This window comes from Lethenteron reissneri, chromosome 17 (assembly GCF_015708825.2).
Source record: "Lethenteron reissneri isolate LAM-NWPU_2019-01 chromosome 17, ASM1570882v1, whole genome shotgun sequence".
Taxonomy (NCBI): Eukaryota; Metazoa; Chordata; class Hyperoartia; order Petromyzontiformes; family Petromyzontidae; genus Lethenteron; species Lethenteron reissneri.
Window position 1 is genome coordinate 1,783,539 of NC_083795.1, and position 13,490 is coordinate 1,797,028.

At 48.6% G+C, this 13,490-nt stretch overlaps 1 protein-coding gene across 1 annotated transcript in view; it reads right to left on the reverse strand.

The window, feature by feature from the left end:
* LOC133343304 (dedicator of cytokinesis protein 1-like) overlaps window positions 1–13,490 on the reverse strand; it is a 316,745-nt gene that overhangs the window by 238,092 nt on the left and 65,163 nt on the right. The window contains 1 exon segment of the mRNA XM_061552782.1: window positions 4,613–4,713. Coding sequence (XP_061408766.1) covers window positions 4,613–4,713 — 101 coding nt within the window.

A 13,490-nucleotide genomic window follows, 5' to 3' on the forward strand; every position in this document is an offset into this window, starting at 1 on the left:
TTAGCACTTAGACTACAGCGACGGATTCGGCCGAACTGTCCAAAACCTTCAACCACCTTGATCAGACATCAAAACCTGGAATCTCTTAATCTGTGTTAAAGAAAAAAATATGTAGTGTGTTTTGGGGACCTATTCCATCAGCCTGCGGGCCACGTTTAATTCCCTCATGTAATTTTTCACATCACGTGAACTTTAATTTAAAAATCCCCAGGTGCTCTTTGTTAAAAGAGTAGGGGCGCCGACCCTGGTGTCATGGCTATTTATCCCACCGTGGAGCAATTAAATCTCGGGCCGGCTCTAATTCGCCAGCTGCCTGGGCCAAATCTCAAATACCAAGGCTCCCCCTCCAGCCCCCCTTGCCGCAGATGCGCGTCCCCGCGGGCAAAAACGAGCGCGGGGAATGGAAGAGAGAGCGCTGGGCGGGAAGCGTCGACGACGCCACCGCCGCGCCTCAACGAGCGAGCGCCGACATCTCCCGAGCAGCGAGCGCGGCAACACGGAGGAGGCACCGGCGCGCGCCGCCGCTCCACGGAAACGCGCGCATGCGCCCGAGCCGGTTCGTGAAAAAGCTGCGAGGTCGGCCAGACTTCAAAGGTCAATAACCACCCGAGGATGTTTTGAAAACTTTTCTGGTTATTTAAGCCAGATGATAATTAGCGAATCACTGCATAGCAGCTTTTCCAAGGATTGCTTATATTTAAATGAGGAATAAACGACCGTGTTGAAAAACTGCAGGCTAATTTGCTGGCACAACGGTAGCCAATTAAAAATTTCATTTTAATGTGCTGCACTCTATTGCAGAATTCTGGGTCAATTAGATGAAACATCAGTCAAATGTTCCTTGTTAGTTTGTTCTGGGACATGTGTAGGTATAACAAAATGCCAGGCCACTTTTTATCCAAGCACCGGGCCAAACATCTGATAAATTATCCACAATTAGCCGACGCGTGCAACGAAGCAGGGTGCAAGCAGCCAGCTTCAGCGTGGGTGAGTTCAGCGACAAATGCAGCCCTGAGCCTCCCGCCGTCTCTCCCCAAGCGAACCTCAGGAGGACTGTCCCCCTCGAGCTCGGCGATTTAAGTGCATTGCCGCGCCAGCTGCTCCCCATCCTCTGCCAATTCATTGGTAAGGTGAACAGGGTCATCGTGGCCGCCAATGGCACCAATGCCACAGCTCCGTCACTTCCTTAGTCTCGGCCCAATGCTGCACAGTCGACACCTAACCTCCAAGGTCGGGCTTTAGGTCTTCCCCTTGGGTCACCGATCTGTGCGTGCCGACTAGGATGCCTGTGTCAGCAACGTTGCCGAATCCCCATTTCAAATTACTGGCGTTCCGTTAACCGCATTTTTGTAAGACGCCGTTGAGATACTCTCCAGTTTGTAATCGGGAGCTGGGTGATCATACAGGGAAAAAACACAAGCGCATATGAGCACAGTTGGTGCAAAAAAAAAAAAATCACTTTTTTTTTTTGCTTCTTTATCCAGGAAAGTCTCAAGGCTCCTTTATAGGAGGGCCCTGCAGATCAGGCGAGATGTTGGTGCCATGCCAATTGAGTAATTTGCAGGTCATGTTTAAGCTTTTAGGATGTTTGGCCAATACCAATTGAATTGTGTGGTTTATTCGAGCTATTTGAGGAATGCACTCGGTCTTCATCAAGCAGTGAGCAACTTGCGACATCAGAGACGAACGGCTGGCTACCCGTGGTGTTAATGGTCACCACACTGGACATGGAAACCGAAGGTCTTCGGTTCGATCACCTGAAACAATGGGGTAAGTTTCTTAAATTCTCCCGCCAACCAACCCAGCTGTACAAATGGGTTCACCACAGTTAGCCGATCGGTAGGTGGTGTTTGATGGGGTAAAGTGTGGGCATCCCATCCTCTTCCAAGACGTCTGCCCATAATGGAAGAGTAGGCCAAATAACCTCTAGGAGGAGCTCTCCGGAGTTATCCTCCAGTGGTGTCCCTTCCACCAACATTGGCGTGAGCAGGCAATGCCAGGGGCTGCACCTTTAACCGTTTAAACCCAATAATCGTGAAACATTCAATGGACCTTTTGAAACTGTGCAATGACCTTCCAAGCACAGTTGGCATTGCTGCCAGGAATGTGTTTTCATGCCGAGTGGCGAACAGGCACACACAGGGTGAGCGAAGCACCGAGGGGGCCACAGGTGCGCTTGTACACGCAGGTGTTCTAACACGGGCGTCACGAATTTACGTTCGAACTGGAAAATCGACGACAAAATGTACCATCGCGGCCTCCACCACGGATTGTCTCTATTCCTGGAATTTAAGTTGGTATTGACCGCACTGGACTTTAAGTTGCTTCAAGAGATGTAAATAAAAAGCTGCTGATATAAACTGTTATTTATTGTTGTGACGAATGAGCCTACGACTGAAATGGTGGGTAGCATTGGAGGAAGTTTACAAGCGCAAACAGAGACCTTCCACCCGAGTCATTATCCTTTGTGTCATGGAACACGCTTCTGCTGTGCACACAGAAAATCCAGAGGCTCGTTTTGTTTTCCTTCACAAACTTTTGCAAAACGAGTGATTCATATTTTTGCTATTTATTGTTGAGGGAGGGGGTTTGTTTAGTTTCATTGCCCTCTTTGTTTCCGTCCACATTGTTGCACTTAAAAAATTTGCTCCCAACCAATAACGGCTCCCGGAGAGTTGGTTTAAACGTGGAGACAATATCGATAATTGTTGTTGTTGTTGTTATTTTTATGAACGCGATAATTATTACATGTGTTTCTATAGTACAAAGCGCTAACAAACCCGGACCTAAGAAGTCTGTGACCTCGGGTTGCAAACCGCCGTGATTAATTGTGAGTTTTACAGCTGAATTCCAAATACGGTAAAAGTAGCCACTGTAAAACCCTGACCTTTTCTTCCAGCTTTGCTTTCATGTTAAATTGAAAAACTAGTGCACACCCGGTCCTGCTTATACAAATGCATTTCGTTGATTATCACGTAGCCATGCGCAGCAGCAACAATGCATTAAATTACTACTCGAGATTAAATAATTTGTTCATTTCACATTTTAATTACCGATTTAAAAAAAACACAGAGGACTAAATTAGTTTGTGTCTCAGTCATTTGCATGCGCACATCTGAGCTAACATCCGCCTGTATGCTTAAATGTTTAGCGAAACATTTCCAAATGTATTCAGAGCACAATATTTGAAAATTCATCAAGGCTAAAGCTCACAAGAGCTAATCAATATTCCATTGCCACTCATTTCATACAACGATGGCCACCACCTCGCCCCTAAGTTACGGTGACGTCACCAGACCGAGTGTGCCAGGCTAGCTCCAATTTGAGATCACGTGAAGTGGATTAACCGACTGTGATGACTGACAGATACACCCACTGTCCCTCCCCAATGCGACAACGTTTTAGCTGCTTGGCACTTTGCTCTTTGTGAGAGTCGCTCCTCTGCCCTCCATTGTCATTGGAGCAGGACTTTCTCCAAATGCCAAGGAGCGTCCTTCACAAACTTCTTCCACAGAGGCCGATCAATGTTGTGGCATGTGTATATTAAAGAGGCATGTTCATGTATTAACATCAATGCAGACTCTCTACAGCTCTGACCTGAGCTCTCTACAGCTCTCGGCTGACATTGCGGACAGAAAAAGGGAGCTAAATAGCCATGACATGAGCTTGCGAACAGATGAGTGGATCAGATATTGCACAGGAGGATTTGGTGCTGGGTGAACTTGCTAAGAAGTGGTACCGGCACTTTCAGGATCAGCCTTTTTGTGTGCGCAGGAAGTTTGTGAGAGATGCTATTAATAATAATATAATAATGTTAATTTATAAAGTGCCCTCAAACAATCGTTCTCATGGCGCTAGTGGACAGTTGTCAGAGCTGTCTTCCAGCAACAACAGGGCGCAAAACCCACAACAAGCCAGTGTCTAGCAGAAAAGATGCAGCGGGTTGGCATAATGGTACATTGGCAATTCACCCTGCTCTGTTAACTCATAGCCCTTGCTACTCCAAATTACAAAGTGCACCAAGCCTGCTACATATGCCACGGTGATGTCACCGTCACTTAGTGCCGAATGGCGTCTGGTCTTGTTGTTTTAAAATCAAAGATAGTGTGCTCATGCATGTGTGTGCGTGTGTGCCAGTGGTGGTGTAGCGGTTAGCACGCTGCGCTATGAACCCGGTGACCCGAGTTCCATTCCCGCTCACGGCCAACACCAGTGACGATTATCTGAACCGGCTCTAGGCTTGCCCTAGGTCGACTCAGCCTCAAATGAGTACCTGGTGCGGTGTGTAAACATCGCCACTGGACCCTACTGGGCAGTTGAAGGCAGTTGTCCTCCAACAACAACGAGCGGAGCACCGTGCAGCTAAAACACAGTAAGTTGGTGCATTTTCCAGTCATCTCAGCAACCTATGGCACCTGGATATGTCCCGTGACCTCCCGCTTGTGAGCTTTGAACATTTCACGTGGCCTCATAGTGCACATAGCCTAACACAAGTGCCACGGTAATGTCACCGCCACTTAGTGGCGAATGACGTTTGTTGTAGTATGGGTGTGCGTGCTTGTGTATGTATATAGATCAACACGTGTGTGCGTTCGCGCCCGTGCACACTTACGCGTAAGCCAGCGTGGCGCTGAAGTGCTGCGAGATGTAGGCCTCCAGCACGGGGTGAAAATGCTGGAACTTGCGATCTGCGATGAGTCCTATTATGAAGATCTGTGGGGGTTACAGATGGCAAACGCACAGACAGATGCGTCAAATCATCATTATGTGCCCAGTCGCACGAGGGGGCGGTGTTGCTCTAATCAGTGTACGCGTCTTTTGTGAGATATGACAAACTACCACCTTGGCACTCAATTTTGGGCTGAGTAACACCTAAGAGAGACCAGCTCAGGGCACAGTTATAGACTTCCAAATTCATGCATAGGCGGGGTTGCGCCACGGTTGTTGAAATTGTAACCAAGTATTTATGATCACGTTACTTTTACTGTACACGTACAAAGAGCTCTCCAATATACTCAATATATTGACTGGTATAGCTGTTGTTAGCAAGCATCTGCTACAGACAGAGGTACGCACACGAGTTAGCTGGAAGCAGCACTTTGCCCAGCTGCTGCCTTTGTCTCACACGACAGGCCGAGTGTTCTTGTGTGAAACAATAATTATATTTTGACTTAAAACTAATTATACTTGATCGTGTTTGTTTACCGCAAAAAAGCCTCACCGAGCCTGGGTTCCTGCCAAGTTTTCGAAGTAGTCGTGTGATGATTGCGGTGCTGTGCATATTCCAAATTAGTCACTTACGGGTATTTGTTTTTTTATTTGGACCGTGACCCCCGGCACGCAATGGCCTACTCTTGCGAATGACATCGCGGGATCGTTAACGTCCACGGCGAAGCAGACCGGCGTGTGGCGTTTGCGCTGCTAACACGCACGCCGGATTAATCCTGGTGGCCGCTGGATTGGAACCGTGGGACTCTGCAACAAGCGGCAAATCGAGTTACCGCTCGGCCGTGTCACCGCCAAAACTCTGCGGCTGTGTCACTGGGAAAACTTCACTCGGCTTCAAGCCTTAGACGCAATCGTGTTCTCCCTGTGGTTGTCTAATGAAGAGACTGGCCTCCGACATAAGCATGACGTGTGGGCACCAACAGACATGAGCAATGCTCTCTGGAGAAGAGAGGAAGTCTGGCCAAATGCTTATCCGTTCTTTGGCAAGAGGGAAGAGCCGAAAGTAGCCTGGACAATGCAAAGGGATAACAGAAGTGAGGCGATAACTCCACGCAGCTGGGTAGGAAGCCTACTTGCTTTACTGGGTTACATGCTGAAATATCCAGCACGGGTGGTTTGCATCAGCATAGCTGGGGGGGGAGGGGGAGGGGTCCTGCAATAGGCATTCATTCCGGCCGCTCCGGACCCTACGAGGATTCAGAATGGAGCCTGGCACGCTGGCGTCGTAGCGCCGCACGCCACCTTCATCTCGCCACACCCGATGGCTGCAGAGCCGCGAGCACAGACTCAAGGAACCGTGGGGGTCAATTTTTCACGAGGTTATTGGACAATCAAGCAGGGAAATTCATCACCGAAAACCCCCCACGGGGTGGGGGGGGGGGGTGAAATCGACCGGCTGCAAATACCTTCGGCGCCTGCCTGTGCCCCTGCTGCCCTTTTTGTGAACGTGGCGACGCACGCACAATGGCGCGCCCGCAACGTACACGTGCAGGCGATTGACGCGACTGGAATTCTGCTTTGACTATCGAGAAATTGCGGCTAAGCATCGACTCGGGCGGCGAGCGCCGTGGAGCTGGGACGACGAACACGGCCGGGTGGCGATGGCGCTCCGGTGCTCGGCTCGACCGCGAGGAAGGGCGAGGGCAAATTCCAGCAGAGGGTTTCACTCGGCCCGTAATCCTCTTGGCGGTGACAACGCGATCACCACTTTACGGCGGCAGTGGTTGTTATTTGGATCTACGGGCGCCTGTCATGGGAATGTGGAATTTCGGGAATGTCCCTCTTCATTATATTTTTGTTCCACGTCATTTCAGCTGTCAGAACAACATGGCGGAAACCCCAGCGAGCAGCACGTGCCAAGGGTACGACCCGCGGAAGAGGTTTTTTGGCAGCGATTTCTCCCGAGACATCCTTCAAGTGACTTTGTTACCCTTTACCCAACAGAGGATGCATTTTTGGACTCTCCAATTAGACTGCTGCACGACGATTGTCAAAACGAATGTTGCTCAATTCTCACAACAATAAATTTGCCAAATCGAGCGAGAAAAACAAATGCATGTGCCGACTGATTTTGCGCGGTCAATGGTTAGGAGGTGCCACCTCAATTCCCTGGGCTCGAAGCCACCGTCTATCTGGGGTTGCCAACGCCGATGAAGTCTGCGCCGCTTGCCCGCATGAACAGGCAGACACTTTGGGCTATAGCCCATTGGCGGTTTTATCCCAACCACGTTTTATTCTGACTTTACTACCCGCATCATGATAAGACCCAAGAAATGTGTATGCAGAACTCTCAAGCAAGCAACGTGTCGTCGCATCGTGCCGAAGACCAGCCCCTGCAAGACGCAATTACAAATCACTTGTGATGTCACTCGAAAAAGACTTTCTCACCCAACACAACACAATGGGGTGCGCGCTTGTGCAGTGTAATGTGTTCATTAAATGGCAATCAAACTAAATTTATATTCATTACAACTGGAATAATCCGAAATATTAAAAAAATACACATTTTTATATTGTTGACCAACGCTGTCCACATAGGATATAGCTTCACCGCGCCCGTTTGGATTCGAGTTATTATTGATGACGTCATCACGGCGTCACACAGCCCTCGAGGGTGATGTGTGCACGGAGAAGTCAAAGGCGTTATACAATGGACGATGACGTCATGCGCACCAGGTTTAAATATAAGCCAATGGGGAACCCACCGTCCAGACGATTCTACCAAAAAAAGTCTTCCAAAAGATTTTGGTCCCGATTGGTTTGTATTTGATGTTATTTTTCAATTTTTTTGTCCTTGCCAAGAGAAACGCCTTTGTTTTTATGCTTGTTTTCACACGACATCCCATCAGGGAGATGCACTGTGTGATGGATAGATGCTTGCCCATTATATATTCGTTGGTAAATTGGCTCAGATCATCGACTCAATAGCCCGGAGAACCGGATATAATCATAGGTGAATGAACTTCAAATACTTCAAAAAGGCTTTTGATAGAATCTGGCTGAAGGCTATTGCAAGTTTTGAAAATGTATGGCATCCCCAAAGAGTTGATCAAGAAAACATAAAACATCTAAGGCAAGTTGATGAGTGGGGCGAACAAAGCCAAGGTGGCTGATGGAACGGGATGAGACAAGGATGTAGGAGTGAGACACCACGCGCACTGTCACCAGACTTGTTCCAATGCACGCGTGAGATGCTGCAATGACTCGAACACAGAGATGAAACGGTCGTCACACGCTGGATAGCAGGAGAAAGGAGTAAGCTTGGAGTGTGGGATGATATTGGGCTCATAGCAGTGTCCAAAAACGGTCTGCAGAGAGCAACCGAGAAGGCAGACCGGGAAAGCGGAACATCTGAAATGAAGATCAATTTGGAAAAAAACATTGATTGGAAGGGACATGGGGAAGAGGTAATATCCAAGTCAGAGAAGATGACATGAGCATGAACATAAAACTCTGTACTTTAGGAGGACTACTACCGAAAAATGGACATTACAACGACGACAAAACTATATCGAAGGAGCTGCTGCTGCTGCTGCTGCATTTGGAATACATGACAAGATCTACAAGCATTCAAGACAGTGAGATTAAAATGAAACTAGCAGCACACGCGACATGGGTCACACTTTTGCTGGAGTGTGACAAAGGTGAGAGAACAACAAAAATAAAAATGAAAAGAAAGACCAAAAAATAACACTACTACTACGACCACAGAAGATTTATGAAAGATGACTGAAAAGGATTGGACACACTCTCAGTTGCCCTTCAAAGGACGCCACACCGCAAAACATAGCACACCGCAAACACAGCACACCGCAAACACAGCACACCGCAAACACAGCACACCGCAAACACAGCACACCGCAAACACAGCACACCGCAAACACAGCACACCGCAAACACAGCACACCGCAAACATAGCACACCGCAAACATAGCACACCGCAAAACACAGCACACCGCAAAACATAGCACACCACAAACATAGCACACCGCAAAACACAGCACACCGCAAAACATAGCACACCACAAACATAGCACACCGCAAACACAGCACACCGCAAACACAGCACACCGCAAACACAGCACACCGCAAACACAGCACACCGCAAACACAGCACACCGCAAACATAGCACACCGCAAACACAGCACACCGCAAACACAGCACACCGCAAACACAGCACACCACAAACATAGCACACCGCAAACACAGCACACCGCAAACACAGCACACCGCAAACACAGCACACCGCAAACATAGCACACCGCAAACACAGCACACCGCAAACACAGCACACCGCAAACACAGCACACCGCAAACACAGCACACCGCAAACACAGCACACCGCAAACATAGCACACCGCAAACATAGCACACCGCAAACACAGCACACCGCAAACATAGCACACCGCAAACATAGCACACCGCAAAATACAGCACACCGCAAAACATAGCACACCACAAACATAGCACACCGCAAAACATAGCACACCACAAACATAGCACACCGCAAACACAGCACACCGCAAACACAGCACACCGCAAACACAGCACACCGCAAACACAGCACACCGCAAACATAGCACACCACAAACATAGCACACCGCAAACACAGCACACCGCAAACATAGCACACCGCAAACATAGCACACCGCAAAACACAGCACACCGCAAAACATAGCACACCACAAACATAGCACACCGCAAAACATAGCACACCACAAACATAGCACACCGCAAACACAGCACACCGCAAACACAGCACACCGCAAACACAGCACACCGCAAAACATAGCACACCGCAAACATAGCACACCGCAAACACAGCACACCGCAAAACATAGCACACCACAAACATAGCACACCGCAAAACATAGCACACCACAAACATAGCACACCGCAAAACATAGCACACCGCAAAACATAGCACACCACAAACATAGCACACCGCAAAACATAGCACACCACAAACATAGCACACCGCAAAACACAGCACACCGCAAAACATAGCACACCACAAACATAGCACACCGCAAAACATAGCACACCACAAACACAGCACACCACAAAACATAGCACACCGCAAACATAGCACACCGCAAACATAGCACACTGCAAAACATAGCACACCGCAAACATAGCACACCGCAAACACAGCACACCGCAAACATAGCACACCGCAAACACAGCACACCGCAAACATAGCACACCGCACACCACAGCACACCGCAAGGATTGAGAAAGAGGAAGATGGAGGAGGATGCGTTGGACAGACAAGCTAAGGAACGGCACACAACAACAACAAAGGGGGTTAAGAAATCTGATCAAAGCCTTGAAACGCGGTCAAAACAGAAAACAGTAAAAATAATTCATTAGTCTCCATCGTTGTTAAGGAGAAGAGCCAACGTCAACTTCAAACTCTAACGCAGCATCTCGGCAGTGCCAGCTCCAGCTGTACCGCTAATTTCACCGATGCACCAAGTTACCATGCACAGCACGGGAACTTGGTGGCCGGCAGTTGACCCAAAGAACCCACCCAAGCCTCTGTGAGTGCGTCCCGTGGCTCACGCCACGGGACGCACACACGGCTATCAGTCTTGTTTTGGGTCCAAGAGAAACCTTTGGTGTTATGGTTATGCATATATATAGGTCTCTGCTGTTGGTACTTATGGGGTAGAAACACAAGTAACCAACAGAGGGAGGGGGGTTTTGATTATTTTTGTAATATTTTGTACCTTAGCAAGAAGTGCATATATAGTGATCAACCATTCATTTGCGTTATCATGATTAAGTTAGTGTTAATTTTACGGGAACATTTATATTAAATATGATTACAACTTTCCGTGTATGTTTAAGCTGTTGTATGTTTACTCTACAAATGCCTGACCTTGGGACAGCGCATTAGTCACCCTTGGGTCCTCTCACCTGGATTAAAATAACAAACCTTACTGATTAATCAATTTGTTCGCGTTAGTAAGACTAGGTTTTGAATCTCTTGGCTTGATTCATTTGGGAGAGTCGTTATTGTCTTTACCTTTCATCAAGGGCACCCCTCAACGATCGATCTAAACTCAGCACGGAAGATGAAATCCGAAGCATTTCAGTGCACAGCGGAGAGATGGCAAGCCTTTGACGACGACCGCAAACAGCCCGCCAAGTGGACACGGCGATACACAAGACGACACGCAGAGAAAATAATTCCCCGTTGAGCTATACGGAACCGTAGGGGGCAACTTACGTGAGTGAGCACCGATTACAACAGCCAGGTGTAGCCCCCGAGGGGACGGTGTGACGAGAAGCAGGCTAAACCCAACCACCGCCGTCTCCACGGATGGTTACATACCCAGGACCAGTTCGGATAATCGTCGCTGTTGGTCCGTGAGCGGGAATCAGACCCGGGTCACTGGGTTCGTCGTACGGCGCACTAGCCACTTCAGTGCCATTCCCATGCACACACACGCACATGTAACTAACATGTAAAAAAAAAGATGGGAAAAAGTTAATTAAATTAACAATATTTTAAAATGTTACGTCTCAGTAAATGTTGTGCCACTGATATTAGTTTTCAGTAGCAACTCCAAGCTTAATTCTCACATCTAAAGGGTTTTTAAGTCACACTAATGACGTGACAATGTCCGAGTCAGAACGCTGGAGACTGGGTCCACGGATCAAACGGAGGCCACACCACAGCACCATCCTCGATCGGTATCGCTACGCATTCCAATGTCCTAATATTGATAATCATAAAAATGTAACAGTTGCTTTACAGAAGCAACTGTCCCCAAATAATCACAATCTCAGAACCACCAGGCAAGATCAATGCACGAGCACTGCTTTATTTTTTTTTTACCAATTTCATTAATAGCAGTGGACTGCCAAGCTCTGCTGCCCAGCTACCACCCAAGGCACTTGTCTCTGCTGCACTTCCTACAACCAGCATGAGCGAGGCAACAGGGAACGCACCTAGAGCCTCTGCCACCACCGTTGTTTCTCTGGGCACGTCCACCGATCCCGAGAACCCTTGACTCCAGCCAGTGCCTCAATCCCGCGAAAGCCAGCGACTAATAACAGCCATCGGTCTTGCACCGTCCACCACCTTTAACGACGTGGCCTTAATGAGCAGCACTCACAGGTCACTCGCCCGTGCATGGGTTACGCACTTCGCTGCTATTTGCGACGCGCCTTGCATTCTAAATCTGACCTGCGGCGACGCACCGTGCACGTAAGCATGTTGAACTTCTTTTGCACCGTACGTAGCCAACCGTGCCAATCAGAGGTGTCCCGGAGAAGGACAACAAACTATACACGAAAAGCAGCTCTAAATGAGTCTCCGACCGAGATGTACGTATGTGTGCACCACCTCGCATCGGCACCAACCCGCGGACACACGGGCAACACTCGATCTTGGTTTGCACCCTGCTGACGAGACTCGGAGAGTCAAAATTGGCCCAGAGTTTACCTCGTTGAAGAAATGCTGCAGGAAAACAGGTAGAGAAGGTTCAGAAGCCGACAGGCCGATATGGTCATTTGCTTTATTCTGATGCAGTAAAAAACAAAACCTTGTTTGTTTATAACTAAATTACATGCCAAAGTCCACCACAACAAAATACATTGAGACATTCAAAAGTCAAGTCAAAGTGACTCCTGGGTCAACCGAACATTGGCCACTGCAACAGTCAAAATTCCACATTCCTATGGTTGAGACCAGCATATTCGTAGCTAACGATCGGGTTCCTTATCACCCAAGAAAAAAATCGCAATGATGGGTTGAGTTGACCCCCAACCTGGGATTTGCTTGCCACCTTCCCATTAGGAGTCAAGTGCTCTAACCACAGAGCCGCTCGGCAGATATAAGACACTGCGAGCGTCAACGTCCTCACGGCACTTTGTTTGGCGAGTCACCCGGTCAAGCGCAGGCACGGTTAATATTTGCGCGTGCATCGCCGTCATAAATCAGCCGCTCATACAGGACCCGGCGCGCATCGGGCAGTAACTCTCCGGCAGCTTACGGTGCATTCTGCCGTCACAGGTGACGGATGGCTTTTCAATCCAATTACTCCGCGCCGCACTGATTACATTTATTCATCAGACAAACAGGTGATTTACCACGGTCGCTGGCGCTCGCGGGAGACACCGCCTCTCGACCGGGCGGTCGCAGGACCGCCCGGTTAGGAAGTGCCCCAGCAATCTTGGCCAAGATCGGCGAGGAGTAAAATCGTCGGCCTCGTTTCAGATTTCCCCCATGGCGCTGTCCGCTGAGCTGACGGCGCATCACGGTGCTGTGCAAAGTCAAGTTTAATGGTCCCAGTGTCTCCATGCTCCAACGAGCATGGAGCATCGCTCATACCTTTTGGCAGCCCTGAGCCAGGAGTGGAAATTCCACGTTCCTACGGTTAGAAGCAATCTCTCCATGACATAATCAACGTAGCGCTTGTGTCAACGCTGGTGGGACAATGAGCCGAGCCGAGACTGGAGCGAGATCTGAGTGTGAATAAAATCATCTCACTGCAGCGTTTTGAGGGTGAACAGATTGATATACATCATAGTCATTAGGGCAATCCAACTTGTAAACATCCAGACATCAAACTACCCAATACAGTGGCTACTTGAACCCAGCAAAATGTGTTCATGCGTATCAAGAGTGGTAAGCTTCCAGAAATTGTTCTTGATGTTCTGCGATGTTGCCAATATGCCCGAGACCACTTTTCTGCAACAAATATTTAACTTAAGCCCGTATTACCACCTTCATCACACTCCCCAGAAC